The sequence below is a fragment of the Sinohyriopsis cumingii genome, chromosome 8 (genome assembly GCF_028554795.1).
Source record: "Sinohyriopsis cumingii isolate HCF-2022 chromosome 8, ASM2855479v2, whole genome shotgun sequence".
NCBI lineage: Eukaryota > Metazoa > Mollusca > Bivalvia > Unionida > Unionidae > Sinohyriopsis > Sinohyriopsis cumingii.
In genome coordinates, this window is record NC_142968.1 from 92,658,939 (window position 1) to 92,675,792 (window position 16,854).

Below are 16,854 nucleotides of genomic sequence, written 5' to 3' on the forward strand. Positions count from 1 at the left end.
TGAGCACCAAGTGAGGCTACTGTTAGCACCATTTTTAGAAGTCTTTGGTATGACTCTGCCAGGGTTCGAACCCACAACCTCCCGCTTCCAAAGTGGATGCTCTAACCACTAGGCCACCAGAGCAGCACATATCATAGTAAAGCTAAGGAAACAGAGGCAAACAATATTTATGATGACTGAAAGATGATGGAGGAGTTTTAGAACTATTTTAGACAGTGATAATGAATTCTTGGGTTTTGTACCAGATGACATTAGGCAGTGACAATTATAAGATCCTCTGAATCACAAAAGTGTTGAATAAAATTTCATTGTTTTTTTACAAAACGTATGGAATTAACATATTACAGGATATTTTGAATTGGATCATTCTGAACTACTATTTTCATATTGGTATATGATCTAAAATTGAATTTGTGGATTTATTATATAAACGGATTTATAATCTTTCTAATCTAATCTAAACAAATCCATCTGTCTGCCTGTCTATCTATTGCATATCTGACTCACTTATAACAATTTCCCCCTTTCAGATGGATCTGACTTGCAAAATAAACCATGAGTTATAGGATGGTCAAAGAGAAACTGGCCTTTTGTATCCCTAACATGGCAAGGGGGGGGGGGGGTGACTTCATGTCAAGTCATCTTGCAATCAAGTACATATGGTATTCTATTTGTATTTTACCATATATACTTACCTATAAGTTGAGTCCAAGTGTAAAAACAAAGATCCTGAACTGCCATTGCAAAATGCAACAGCTGATATGGGATGATGGTATTTGTTATACTGATTACTTCTAACCAACTATATACTCAGAACTATCTGCACATTACTGTTAATTTGACTTGTAAGCAAAGAAGTAAATATGGTATACATTTCTACATACCATTCCTTCAAAGAATGGTGGTTTCTTAATGTATGTTGATTTTGGATCCCAGGCATATAGATTTCCCTCTGGAACTTCAAGGGAATTCCAGGACTTGTTACCCTTCTGTCAAAACAAAGAAGATACAAGAAATGTAACTATATAATAACATGGTTATTTTAACACTTGAAAATTAGAATAAACTTTTACTCTGACCTGTCTTTGTTCCCCCTGAAAAATAAATACTGAACCTATTAGACCACTGTATTGTTCATTTTCCACTTATGTTTATGGTGTATTCACATGGTAAAATCTGCAGAATTTACAAGTACAGTCTGGCTACACCATGTTGTTGTATAATAGACTCAATAATAGCTGATTTATGACCCTTGTTGTTAACACCTGCAATTAAGTCCTTTAGGGAAAGAATGCAAGTGTCTGATGCAGCTCAAAGTAACTTTTTCTTTAACAGTAATTCTGCACCTCTAATGATTTATTGTTATGTATATTTAATTTACATTATTTGCTATTCTTCTAATTCATTATATGCTATGGATAATTGTATTTTGGACTTGACCTTGTCTAAAATCAAGTTTATTTTCTATCAGACCTGAATCACTGATTTTGGTTTTGCAAACATCATTTTTATCTCAATCTGAGTCCAAAACATTGGTAATTCCCCATGAAATGTCAGGTCTACCTGTTGTTTATCATATTTTATATTATAATAGTAGTAACAGACCTTCTAATTATAACGAATATTTTATCTTGTAACATTTTGGAACCTTCCAGAATGAAATTTAGGTAATTGCTTTTTTTGAAATACTAATTGTGACCTGAGGTCAAGTAGAAGACTGGCAGGTTTATTGACGATTATCTTTTGTTTTATATATATCTGCAAGTTTTTTAAAATACTCTTTACCTTTTATCTTTTATCTTGCTGGACTACACTTTCATGTTTTATTGTAGTGGTTTATCTCTGTAATGTTGTTTGCATTTTTTATATTTACACATTTGCAACTCTACATCTTGTTTATTTAGAAATTATTCATTAGTACAGTAAGATATGAGCTGAATCAGCTGTATTATTGTTGTGTCCTGTATTTCATTTGGGTTAGAATTTATTTATTCAAATTATGTAATTCAATATATTCCTCTCTGGAAATACAAAGTGTTCAAAATAACATTCTCTGAAACAGTGAATTAGATTTATATTGAAATTCAAATAAAGATATATTCTTGGATTATATTATTGTGATTCAACAACAGACTCATGTCAGATCACTACAAAACAAGCCATCACAGGCACATGAACACTTCCAGCATTGGATTTATTTTAAAATATGACTAAAGTTTATTCACAACTTAAATTATTAGGATTTGTGATAGTAATTCTAAGATAATTTAATTTTAGAAATTATAGGATTATTTGGAATTGAACTTGCAATACCATAAGTTCTTTTTACATTCTGCACTTTGTATTCTAAGGAAATAAGTTATTTGTTGAAATTTACAAAACTTGTTGGTTTTCACTTGACCACTGAATCACAAAAGTATGCTCATAATTTGTATTGACTATACAAACACCATGGGCCAAAAAAGTCACATGAACTTCAAAGGTGTACATAATCATTAGAAAGTTAAAATTACGTCATGTTAACCTAATTTTGATAAGTGTACAAGCAACAACATGGGAAACTCTCCCAAACATGAAAAGTACAGTGTGACAAGCTGATTTAGATCAGAACAAAGACTAAATAAATTTTTTTGTATGTGTTATTTTGTTTTTTCTAACAGGATACGAGTCATACATGAATTTTGTAACATGTGATCTATACTCAAATTCATGGATTACTTATATACATGTACATTACTTAATGGATTATGTATTGTACTACACAAATGTAAGTTGTCAATATATTTGTTTTTCAGACTAGTTTATCTTCATTCAATCAAAAGCACACATTTTTGTGCCCACTTTTTTTTTTACCACCCCCACAACACTCCACCCAACAAGTTTATAGGTAAATGCAATATTTTCTTCAGCTAAAGGACTCGGTTGGTTATAACATGGTTCACTTTATAACACAGTTAGGTTCTATGGACCCAACTACTGTGTTAAAGCGGGGTCACACTGTATATATGATCAATGAAGCGTGAAAAGAGGTCACTGTTACCTGATTTTGGTATGATGGTGTAGTACTCTTCATGATTTATGCACATATCTGATTTCGTGGATGTACAAGCAACAGTGTAGCAGACAAGGACCTAGTTTAATATGTAATTACTTTCTAAATGGTTGGTTGTTGTTGTTGGAGGGTTTAATGCCACTTTTCAGCACAAGACTGGCTATATATGGCAGCCAGTATTAATGGTGGAGGAAGAACCCAGGTAAACCCCGGAACGAACCACCAACCCATGAGAAGCTACTGGCAAGCTTTCTCACATACCAACATAGGCTGAACCTGCGACTCAAACCTAAGCAGACAGAGGTGAGATGGCAGTGATCCATAATGGTGAGTGCTTTTGACCACTCGACCACTCAGGGCCCCTCTAAATGGTTGGTAAAAATGTCACTAGCAACAAGATTGCATCTTAAAAAGAATTACTATGAAGGAAAAAAAAGCTATTTTCACCACTAATGTGACTTGTTGTCTTACCTGAATTTTGCTGTACACCTCATTGAACATGGCAGGTATGACAAACTCCTTTTCCACTACCTGTAACAGAGGAATGTAAATGTATATATTACATTTATTGAATATACACATACATCAGTACAGTCTTACATATATATAGTGCTGAACAAATGCTGAATTGCAAATGTGTAAATACAACAAAAATGCAAACATTACGGAGATAAACCATTACAATAAAATATGACAATGTAATCCAGCAAGATAAAAGATAAAAGGTAAAGATGATTTTTAAAAAAACTTTATATGTAAACAAAAGATGTCTAAGATTTTCTCTGGGATAAGCTGTCTCAAAGTAGTTTAACTGAGTGTTCACATAAAAACGCCTCCAATTGGGTGGAAGCCAATCCTCTTGACAACAATATGATCCACTGTCTGTGGACACAAACAAGGTATGCACTGTGGTCAAGGTTCACTATTCAGGAGGTATGCATGGATCAGATATACATCCTATATCAGAGTGCCACAATAGCACCTCGACTGTGCAATTTGTTCTGTATGGCATATGTCACTATCCAATGCTGGTTTGATGTTTCGGAGCTTGTTTGTGGAGTTTTCATTCAATATATTTTGCCAACCCTCTATTGGAACACTTGGAAAATCATTCTCCTTTAGCATCAAGTGACTTCTCTTAAACCAAAGCGATTATAGTTAACATTAATGAGTGAGATTTTAATTGATGTGTTGCTCAAGAACACACTGTGCCACAGCTAAATATTACATCAAGGATACAGTATATCAATGAAAATCAACACACAATAATCATTAAATGAACTTTCAGGTTTCTGACCGTGAAGATTTTTACCATAGTTGGTGAATTCTTAAAGAATGCTTCTTATGTTGTGTCTGACATTTCTTGCTGTGTCAATACCAATTAATCAGATTTATTTGCATGACTGAAATATTTTGTTTCATTTTGCACTGAATTTCCATACCATACAGATTTATTTGCATAACTTAAATATTTGTTTTCTATTCTGCACTGACTTTCCATACAGATTTTTAATACAGGAGCAACAGTTCAAGCAGAGACAGAATCTGCACATTTTTCTTGGGATCTGTGGTAGCTTAGTTGGAAGAGCATTGGACTCCTAATTTAAGTGTTGAATGTCTGATACTTGCCCAGGCCAGCAACCTTGCTTGCAATATTGGAAAGGCACTTTGTTTCCATTTCCTCTACATGATATAAGTAAATACAGAGCTGAAAGTGCCATTATAAAAACAACCAAGCAGTTTTTCTCTTGTTATCTCTATCTTTTTCTTTCTGACAGAATATCAAGTATTTATTTTGATTCCAGTAATCTTATTGTGTTATTGCTCTTAAAATAAGTAACAGAAAAGAGTGAAAAGCAACAAACTTTGTCAAATTCAACAAAACATTTATTTGTCTAAAAAACAAAGTGAAAATGAAAAAGAACTTGCAAATGAATTAAATCCGAAAATAATCCTAGAATTACAGACTCAAGTCCTCATATTTTAAAGTCCTGACTAAAATTCTATAGATGTCCATAATAAACCCAAAACTGAAGACGATGATGTGTAAGTGGTAGCTTGTAGAGTGTTGACATGTCAACAGTCTTTTGTTGAATCACAGTAATATAGACTAAGGGAAGAAACTATTTCAGGTTAACACCCCTTTCTAACTGCTAGGTGGCTACCATTCAGCCCGATATAACCACTTTTAACTTCAGCAAAATCTTAAAGCATGCTCACATTGTGGGAAAGGTTTTGATGGATTATTTTTCATGTGATCTGTCAAGTATTATTTGAAGTGAACAATATTTTTGGTGTAAATTATGTTTGTCTGACAATACCTGATCACTTTACATATGGATAACTTTCTCTGAAATCAGCCCTCTTTAAAGACTCTTACAGTTCAACTCCTCCTTCGATCCACCAGATGGTTAACATTATACCCAGATGCAACAGAATTTTGTACTTGAGCAAAACCTTAACCTATGGCTTGTGACTTAAAACTGGGTCAACATTCCAGTCTGAGTGGGTCTCCAAAAGATCAACTGTAATAATTTAAAATTTCCTACCTTAGTGGTTCATTTGTTACCATTTTGATGGGTGGTAAGGTGAACACCACAAACCTAATTTGGGTCACCGCTTTCTTATGGGATGCTTGTATTGCAAGGAAGGGTGGGATGGATTATTTGTAATGTGATCACTTACTGTATATACTCAATTATAACTCAACTCAACTATAATTCAGCCCCCCCACCCCCCGCTTTCAGGCTGCAAGAAAGCACATTTCTCTTTGAGCCTCTTATAAGTTGGTGTGTATTTTGAAAGTTAGATCCATCTGAAGGGTTTGCCTGTCATCAGTGGGTCACAGACGCACCCCTGTAAAATAAAGCCAAACTGGATGACAGGATAGACAGTAAAAATAGACATAACCAGTGTAAAATACAATTATATTAATTATTACTTGCATTTTGTTAATCATCGTGTCAACAAATCCTTAGAAATCAATAATGCTTGACACTTTATATCTGATTATATTATCAATCCAAGAACTCCGTTATAGGTCACATCCCAGTATAAAAACAGCAGACCAGAATGATCTGATTTACGATATTCCGTAAAATATTAATTCCAGGTGTCTTATAAATAAAGTCAAGTTTTGTTATTAATAGCATACTATAAATGTCAAGGTCTAATGTCATCTGGTACAAAGCCCAAGAATTCATCCTCATTATCTGAAACACCAAATAAAGTTCTGAAGTCCTCCATCATCATCTACTCTTCGTAAATATCGTCCAACTCCAATCACTTTTCTTTACTGTCATATGTGGTTGCATGTATAGAGACTGAGCTTGGGCTCTTTAAGTGACACTTAGTTCACACAGTCTGTGAAATCTATTAAAGGATGCAACTTAACAGGTGTCAATTGTGTGGCAAGATCCTTTGTTACCTAGCACTAAGTATGCCCCTACATTGTATGAATCAAATTTCAGTAAAAACAACATTGACTAATATACTAATATAGTATACACAATATTATTGAAGAAACGTAATTGACTAAGATCTTGCTTTCTCCATCAAATACAATACCTGATTACACTGCATTAGGAGAAGAGGTATGAGGAGGAAATGCTAAACATGCTACCTCTATTTATGCAACCCAGCAGGAGCATGATTGCTATACTGACAGTATTAACTTCTCCAAATGTTAGTCAAGCATAGCAAGTGACAATTTGTTTATACCCGTGGCAAATCCAGAGAAAGTGACAACTTAATGTCTGGGTCTAAGGTTGTGCTTTCAGACACTAATGTCTGTGCAGCTACCAACTAAACCAACATGATTCAGTTCTTCGTCATGCAAATGGAAGCTAGAAGGCAGACCAGGCATGCCAGTCAATTGACTCTATCTCCCAAATTGATATTAAGTTCAAGGTCAGGCTCATGGAAGTCACTAATACTTTTGAGATGAAATATTCAAAAGTGGTCCTGATTCTGTAAGAGTTAAGTGTACATAGATTTAAGAACTCCTTATAGCCAAGCAACCAGTGTTTGTGGGGTCATGTTTTGCATTCCTGCCTTCAGCTACAGGAATATTCTTTACAGTGATGTGGATATTGTATGTGCATCTAGGGTAGCATCTGAGGGTACATATGGGATCCTGCAGCTTTGTTTCTTTCGACAGATGGATCAATGAGAAAGAGTGAATAAATGTTGTTCACTGACTAGTGATGGCAAACTGTTCAAAGGAAATAAATCAGCTTGTCATTAGAAGGACTGAACCATCAGAATGAAACTGCATGTAGTTCAGATCTACAGATACCATATATAGTTCACTCACTCTACATGCTAAGGTTAGCATTATCATAAACTGGAAGTCATGTATGATAGCTGCTTCAGTGAGGGAGATGACAGTGGTTTAAATTTAGATGAGATCAAACCCAGAAGAGCTTCTATTTGGGAACAAAGTGCGTGTGTTTGGACTGCAAGTCTGAGATTATCTTTTTGCAGCCAGCAATGTCTCTTCCATGAAGCCTGAAGATGTCCGAGATCATGGAACAGTACATCTTCATTTTGATAAAGGCTAACTTCTTGTCTTTAAAGAGAAAGAAAAAGAAGTCTGCCATTGGACAATGGGTGCTGGGAGTGGGGTGACATCACAGATGTGACACCAGTCAATGACAACTCATGATTCCCTCTTTTAAGTCCTGAAAGTGCTGTATCTTCAGCTGCTGCACTCCTCTTCTCTCTACATGTGAAGCTCTCAAGTCCTTTTCAGCCATGACCCATTGGAATGGAGTGAAGGAGAAGTTTTCTGGACATGGATAAATAGTGATTGATATAGACTGTTTGAGTGGAGCGTAGGTTGCTATGATTCGTTTGGGTACATCACTAAGCAAGCAGACTGTTGATCCAGCCTGTACCATTGTAGTGGGATAATCAGAGCTACTGTATTATGTGAACCTCATTTCTTAATTATCTTCATAAACAAAATGATAAAGGGAAGGTGTATGCCATATTCAGCCATGATTTTGGTCCTCCAAAGAAAAAAACTGAAAAAATGTGCTGGGGTGGGTTTGTGATCCTCCCTCCAATGGGGTCTCAAGCAGTAAACCTTATTATCATAATAAATTTCAAAGTTGTTACTTCATTTTTCTTAAAAATCATTTGAAAAAATAACTTACCAAAATTTTCAACAATACTTGAAGAATTTCACAATGTTCATTGTTACATCAACTTGTTGTCCAGCAATATTAGTGTTATTAAATGTGAATTTCACACAGGAATTCAGTCATAAAAATTAGTAAATTCTGCAGCAAATACTATGTTTCTTTTCTCTTTTCACAAAATGTCTGCAAAATAAAACATCCAAATACATAAACTATATACAAATAATGACACCAATTCACTTTTCTTTTCCCCCATTGAACACAACCAGATGATACTGATATAAGTCTTCCTCTTTTTGCAGTCTTGGTGAAGATTTCTTTTGCTTTCCTTTCTGTCACCACTGACTTATCTGGCTCGTGTTCAATCTTTTCTTTTCCTTCTCAACAATGGTTCCTCTCCTTTCAAGCTCCTCCTTGTACCACCTGTAATTGGTGCTTCTGACATTCAATTTTAATGTATGCAGCCTCTCTTTGAAGTGCTACTCCAAGCTTATCCAACCATCATTAATGCAATTCAAGCCTTTCTTGCAATGATCCCAATATGCCAGTTCTCTGAACTGGCCAACTACATTTCCATCGACTTCCTTTGTCCCAACTTTTTGTGTCATGGTCTCTTCAATAACTTGAGACATGTTTTGTAAGCATGCTTCTTTCTTTCCATTTCTATCAGCTGTTTCATTTTGTCTATATAATATGTTAACTTGTAAGAGTTGTACACACACACACATACACACACACACATTTTTCATCATTCTGGGAGGGCTGGATTATGAGGTAGCAGTGAAAGCTATTCTAATGTAATGTATTTGATGGAGAAAAATAATTTATTAAAACACTATGTTCTCCATCATCATATTACATTAGGAGAAAAGACAAGTGGAAGTGGAAATGCTGCTCATTCTACCATTAACCCTTGTGGCATTAGATCTTGTTTTCTGAACTTCAAAAGGAATGTTAAGAGTTTTGCCTGTCTAAATGTATCAATTAAAAAGATGGGACAAATAGTTACTGCTGATTACCTAGCAACAGCAATCTCTTTTCAGCACTTAAAACCAGGTTGTGTCATTAAGACAACTGATCCATTAAGATGGAAATTATATAGTCCATGGATAGGGCATGTAGCTCACTCACTCTGCATGCTAAAGCAAGCGCTATCAGACCTCAAGTCTTATATGTTAACTGAATGACAGGGTCTGGACAAATCAAAATTAGGCAGCTGTTGGAAAAATCCTTCTTGTGTCCAATGTTGCCTCATCCATGATGTAAAATGCCCAAGATCAAGGACCGCTACCCTTTTGTGGTGATTCAGCCTAACTTCTTGTCTTCAAAGAGAAAAAGAAGTTGGCCTGTTGAGGAAAGTGGAGAATTATGTGACATCACTGACATGACACCAGTCATTTTAAAACTAGCCATTTTCCCTAATATTCCCCCAGTGTGGAGGACCTTCTAGCTGCTATGAATCTTTCCAAACTCCTTTTCGCATAAGGCATCCCTGACAAGACCCAGGTGCAAATGAGACCTTCTCTGGACACAGATGGAACAGTAGCAACTTTGGCTGATTTGGCATAGTGGGGAATGGCTATGACTTTCTTCAGTAGATCTGTTGATCGGGTACACTGATCATTGATCCAAGATTTGTCCCATAGTTGATGGCAATAACTATCTGGCAGTTCACGTTCGTATTCTGAACTACTTTTGGGCTCAGAACTTATGGAGGTAGGTGCAGACAGACCCATATTCCCTCAAACTGACTGATAGATTGTCAACAGTACATGCTTCTGGGTCCAGAAAAGGGGAAACAAAAGTAGACAATATCTGGGCATGCCTTGCTGTTTTGTGCAATACCAGATAAACATCCTGGTCTGCCACATACAAGGATGGCTGAACATTTTAGCAGATTTTCTGTCAAGGAGAGGACAATTGCTTCACACAGTGGTCTCTCCATCCACATTCAGTTGAGTCTGTGCTGTTTATGGCTGCCCATTCATAGATCTATTTGCAATACGGATTATTGAATTCTCAGCACCTTAATTGTCATCAAGAAACTACGAGTTTATACTCTTAAATAAGTAACAGAAAGAGTGAAAAGCAACAAGCTTTGTAAAATTCAACAAATATTTCCCTACAATACAAAGTGAAAATGTAAAACGAAAAGAAATTATGGTTTCGCAAATTAAATCACAAATAATCTTAGAATTACAGACACAAGTCCTAATAATTAAAGTTCTGAATAAACTTTAGTGGAAATCCAAATTAAGTCCAAATTACAAATTAAGTCCAACACTAAGGTGTTGTGGCTGTGGTGGCCAGTATTATGTTATTGTACCAATAGTCTTTTGTTAAATCACAGTAATATTATTCCAGGATTGAATTCCCTATAAATCCAGTGAATATCTCTGTCCTAGAATGTTATTTTTAAGAGCACTCTGTATTTTTCAGAGAAAAATCACTTGAATTGAGTAATTTGTGGAAAATAAATTCCAGCCCAAATGAATTATTGGATACAACAATTATACAATTGATTCTGCTAGATCTTAAAGCACGAAAAATTAATTTTTCCAGTAATAAGACTGTGAAGTACTCTACTTGACCTCAGGTCACAATTAGCATTTTCTAATAAAATCTATTACCTAAATGGAAATTTCAATATAGGAGGTCCTAAATGCTAAGTGCATGATACTAACACCAACTTTGGAAGCAACTGGATATCAAATGACATGGATGTGAATTCTGTAGCCCATTAAATAATCAAAAATAAAAATTATTGTACAATTTTAATAATCAGAATAACATTTATGAGTATGAAAATGATAATGTCAACAAAATATATACAAAACCTTAAGAAATCATTTGCAATTTGCAACATACAAATAACGGTCACAAGAAAAATGATGTGATTTTTATACTCATGTCACAGCAAAATATTCACTCAGCAATTTACATTTCATAGTGTATCTGATACAATAAGTCTGTAATCTTCAACTATACATTTCTGACAAATTTTTAAATACTCATTCCACTATTACTTTGTTGGCAATTAATGACAGGGTTCTTTTCCCATTCTTATTTATGAAAAAAACCTTACTTATGGAAAGATATTTAACCCTTTACCTAATGCAAGCGTCTTTGGACGCCTCTACTCCATTCGCACAGAAGCGCCTTTTGACGCCTCTACTCCATTCGCATGGAAGCGCCTTTTGACGCCTGCTGCAAACATCTCCCATTTTGAGCCAGTTTTCGTAGCACCACCTTCGCGGAAATCCCCCCCATTAGATCCTACATTCATTTCTGCGAATGACAATTACGTCAGATCACGTGGTTGCTATGTATGCACTGGTCGATATCTACTATTTAAAGTAACTGGGTCGTAATCTCCACTCTCCAAAATGGCGGTCATAGATTTCATTCAGTACGTAGAAAGTTTTCACGATTAGAATCACAACCATGAAAGATTCAATAACTTAGGTAAAGGCTCTGATATTGATGTAGGCAGCAACTAGTTTTTATAAATTATCAAATTCAGATGACTTAGTGATGTAAATACAGACGGAAACCTTGTAAATTTCGAGTATCAGAAATGGCAGATACGGTTGGTCATGCGGCCTCACTGACATGACGATGAAGGAGTTCTCTCTCGATTTTAAAGCACATAAAAAGTTCTTCCGTGAAAAATAATTACACAGCAATAACAATCGGACTTTACTCTTAAATTTTTTCACATATAATAGATGTGTACCAAAAAATGTAAAATGGTTAAAATTGCTGTTAAAAATAACATACACTACATTGCTTAACAGTTCACAGGCAGGATTTCATTCAGTACGTACAAAGTTTTCATGATTAGAATCACAACCATGAAAGATTCAATAACTTAGGTAAAGACTCTGATATTGATGTAGGCAGCAATTAGTTTTTATAAATTATCAAATTCAGATGACTCAGTGATGTTGACGCAGACGAAAATTGTAAATTTCGAGTATTGGAATTGGCAGCTACGGTTGGTAACGCGGCCTCACGGACATGATGGTGAAGGAGTTCTCTCTCGACTTTAAAGCACATAAAAAATTCTTCCGTGAAAAATAATTACACAGCTATAACAATCGGACTTTACTCTTAAATTTTTCCACATATAACAGATATGTACCAAAAATGTAAAATGGTTAAAACTGCTGTTAAATGTAACATACACTATATTGCTTAACAGTTCACAGGCAGGCCTATGCGTATGCTGTCCGCTAGGTAACAGGTGTTCTATTTATAGTGCGCTGCACTCTGTCACTATGCTCTATGAGGTAAAGGGTTAACTAAAAGGAGCCTTATAAAATACTCACCTATCAATAACTTTTTCAGTGATTGAGATTGCCTGGGTTCTAAGTTATGAAAAAACTAATACTTCAATATTTCACAAGTAATCATTTTAACAGCTTTCCAAGCTGTCAAAAAGAGATGCCTTTATAATGCTATTTGCTAAAGCAATCAAGTCAAAAGTGACACATGTTGCTGATACCAGAGATTCGAAGTCATATCAACTAAGACTGACATGGAAAAGAAAATTCTTTAACAGGTGGACAAATGGAACAATGAAAGAGACAAGGGTAATACTATAAGACACGTTCAAAGGATATGGTGGAGGCATTATAAAAACTACATCAGCACCTATGTAAAAAAGCTCCTTACTACTGAGATCAAACTAGTTTTTCTATGGGTTAAATGTTTCCAGCTTGAATGCTTACCTGTATTTCCTCCCTTGATGGCCATATATCCCTGAGGTACACTGGATTACCATCTTTGTTAAAACCTAAAAAAGTAAAACATATCCTGAGCTAGACTGGATTACCATGTGTTAAAGCCTAAACATGTACACTGGATTATCCTCCATGTTAAAACCTACAAAAGCATAACATACCACTGAAATACACTGAATTAACTTCCTTGCTAAAACCTACAAAAGAATAACAAATCCCTAAAATACAAAGGACTATCCTCCTTGTGAAAACCTACAGAGGGGTAACATATAAAATATACAACATAATTACCCCCTTTACCAAGTTTTACAAATGTATAACACACATATGGATTTGTTACACGTGAATTTAAAGCTTTTTGCAGATTCTTATTTATCCCAATAATGAATTACCTATTAACAAACTGCTTCAGACAAAAATAGAGAGGGGAGATTTTATATCAGAAATTTTTGCACGTTATTTAAATAAGAACTTATCAAAAGTTCTGACATCTATTAAAAGTGTTACATGTCAGTTTTATACTTTTTCAAGCATCTAAATGTCATGCATCAGAACACAGCTTGCGTGTAAAAAATAACCTAATGAGAAAAAGATTCCCATTTAAGCCTGATATTACTCACCTTGCCCACATACAAGTGCAGATGTTACTTATAATCAAACACCAAGTACGATCAAAATCTGATCAGAAATACAACCCTATAATGGTAATAAACTCAGACAATCATATGCAGGAATTCAAAATTAATGTGTGTAGTGCCTGTTAATAATAAAATTAGTCCCAGATATATCAGCCTGCATACATAATTCTGTATAATAAGTCTCATTAAATTCTGTTCAAAAATACAATATCCATTACAGATCTGCCAATCAGAAACAAGAACTCCTCATTTTTATGTATGTTTCACTGAACTCAATTTAAGTTCTGACCACCTTTAGTTTATATGCAAAGTATAATCAGAAATATGGCAAGCTCAGCCATTCATATGCCAAATCATAACATTATTATACATGTGCAAATGTCACTCGCCATAGAACGTGTCAGAGATCCTAATGATGTATGCCAATATATCAACTTGCTGTTTGAAAGATTTTAAGATCTTTATTGTTAATCTCCGACATTATATTTTAATGAACTTCAATTTGTACCTTTATAATTTTATATACCTCTTCAAGAATTATCACATCTTTACATTTATTCCTTAGGAATATATGTTTATATTTATTTGGAATGGTTTATCTTCCTAAAGTTTGTAGCAATTTTACTTTTACATTTGTTGTTGTTGTTGTTGTAGGGTTTAACGCCATTTTTCAGCACACGATAGGCTATACATGGCGGCCAGTACTAATGGTGGAGGAAGAACCCGGGAAAACCCCCAGAAAGAACTACTGACCCACGAGAAGCTACTGGCAAGCTTTCTCACATACCCACATTGGCTGAATCTGTATGCACCCAACACTTAACCAATACTATACAGCAGAGGATGTGATGATGTACTGTTAAACTTTATACATGCATACCAACTTTGATCAAAATCTTATAAGAAATATTTGCTCTGAATCACACTTGAGATTTTGCTGATATAAGCTAATATACCAATGATGAACAAAGCCAATAAGCAAACACTTCCTACAGACTGATAACAAGACAAGTCATTTAACATCACCTCATTAATATTTATGAATGGTACACATCATCAATCTCATCTAAAGTCTTCTTTATGTAAGCCAATATGCTAAGTATGATCAAATTCCATTTAAAAATACAACATGTAGAGCAGAAGCAAGCCAAACCATATCATTAATTTGTAGATTTTCTCATTTTAAAACTTGTCCAAGATCATAAAGATACAAGCTTACACACCAAGTTTGATATAAATCTGATCAGAAATATGGCATATAGATTGGTAACAAGCTTTGCCAATCTGATCACCTCATTAATATGCATCGATGGTACCCATCATCAAACTCATCAAAGATCTTGAATATATCAGCATATAAAGTTTGATCAAAATTTATTCAAACTAGAACCCTCAAGTGCTAACAAGCTTAACCAATCACATGCAAGAATGCCTCATTATTATGCACAGATCATGTTCATAACCCAACCTGCCTAAGATCTTATGATTAAAGCTAACATGCCAAGTTTTATCAAAATCTCATCATGTCCTCTTGAGTGGCAGCAATGTCAACAAATCTGCTGCAAGACCATCTCATCCAAGATCTTAATGATACACACAATGTTTGAGCAAAATCTGTTTAGAAATGAAGCCTCAAAGTTGTTTATAGGTATGTTTTGATGGATGACAGACCATACCATAAGTTGACTATGCCTTTGGCAAGGTGAGAAAACAACTGCAATATCTAAAAGATCACTCCATATCCTCTGCATGCTAAATATGCTGATAAAACCAATCAACCAATCAAAAAGTCAGATTACTACCTTCAATACTCCTTTCAACTCTTTTGTTTTTATGTTAACTTGTATTTCAATGTTTAGAAGAGAGTACTGGAAACAGAATTTTTCTGATGGTGCTTTCCTAAGACATGCTGAAAGTAAACAAATATATTAACCAGCATAAACTAGACAATGTCAAACCATCAGTAAGCAAAATTTTACTCGAGTCAAGTACATTCTGTTACTTTATATAACAATTATAAAATTTCAAAAGTGCTATATTCCTCAAATTTAATGAAAATGAATTCTTAGCCGAATGGAAGAAAGGATGATTGTACTTCAAATTACCTAGTGGTTCCATTTCAAAGTCAATGTTAATTCGACCAGCAATGGCATATGCAACAACAAGAGGTGGGGAAGTTAGGTAATTAGCTCTTGTAAGTGGATGAATGCGGCCCTCGAAGTTCCGATTCCCGGAAAGGACTCCCACTGCCACAATGTCACCCTGAAAGACAAGACAATGCACTGTAGCTAAGTAATTCAAGCTTCCACATAATAAACAGCCCCAAGTAGGTCCAATATTGCTCACCTGGTTTGCATAACTTAAGAGATGACCAATCATAAAACAAGCTTATGCTGTTGTTTTTAAAGAACAAAACCTATCAAAACTATCTCCCAAACTTTATATGAAGCTGATTTTATCTATTTTACTATATCTTGATAAAAAATTCTTTGTAAAGATAAAAGGATAATTAATATATATGCATCATCTTTTGCTTGTGTTTGAAATCATCAAAGATCTTGATAATGTAAAACCATTGTAAAGTTTGATAGAAACTGGATGAGAAATTATCACAAGATTTAGGAAGGTAAGAAGCTTAACAAATCAAATGCAAGGTATCTCATTATTATTCATAGATCTCACCTATTATAGAACATGTCAATGACAATGGTAATATATGCTTTTTTTAGCAAAACAGAACTATAATTTATACTCAAAGTGACAATAGGCTATGGCAATCAGATACAAAATTATTGCAATAATAGTTGTAGACCTTGCTCCAAATCAAACTTATTCAACTTCTTGATAATACAAGACTATTTAACAAGTTTGATAAAAATCTGATCAAAAATATAGCTTGAATGTTGACTTGCTCAGACAGTCTGATTCAGTCAGACAGTCTGATTCAAGGTCAATCCAACATCTTCACAACATTAATGCATTTACAAATCTGATCAAACAGTATTTTGAATGTTAAGAAACTCTGCCAATCCTATGCAAGATCGCCTCATTAAAATGTGTAGATCTTGCTCATAATAAACAAACTTCTATTAATAATATAAGCCTGATTACCAAGTCAGGTATAAAATTGACCAAAAATAGTTATTAAGTTGCTGACAAGATCAGTCAGGTGCAAAATCACCTCACTTAACCTATGAATGAATCTTGCTCATATCATAATTGTACTCATCCAAGACCTTAATGATTTAATCCTGCTTACTAAGTTTTATCAAAAT

At 34.6% G+C, this 16,854-nt stretch overlaps 1 protein-coding gene across 2 annotated transcripts in view; it reads right to left on the reverse strand.

Moving 5' to 3' along the window:
- LOC149794150 (cytoplasmic aconitate hydratase-like) overlaps window positions 1-16,854 on the reverse strand; it is a 145,057-nt gene that overhangs the window by 26,399 nt on the left and 101,804 nt on the right. For both annotated transcript variants that reach the window (XM_089968226.1, XM_089968225.1), the window contains 4 exons: window positions 15,685-15,841; window positions 12,930-12,994; window positions 3,524-3,583; window positions 885-989 (listed from right to left, as the gene is read on the reverse strand). In XM_089968226.1, the coding sequence (XP_089824352.1) occupies window positions 885-989; window positions 3,524-3,583; window positions 12,930-12,994; window positions 15,685-15,841 (387 nt within the window). The remainder of the gene's footprint in view (window positions 1-884; window positions 990-3,523; window positions 3,584-12,929; window positions 12,995-15,684; window positions 15,842-16,854) is intronic.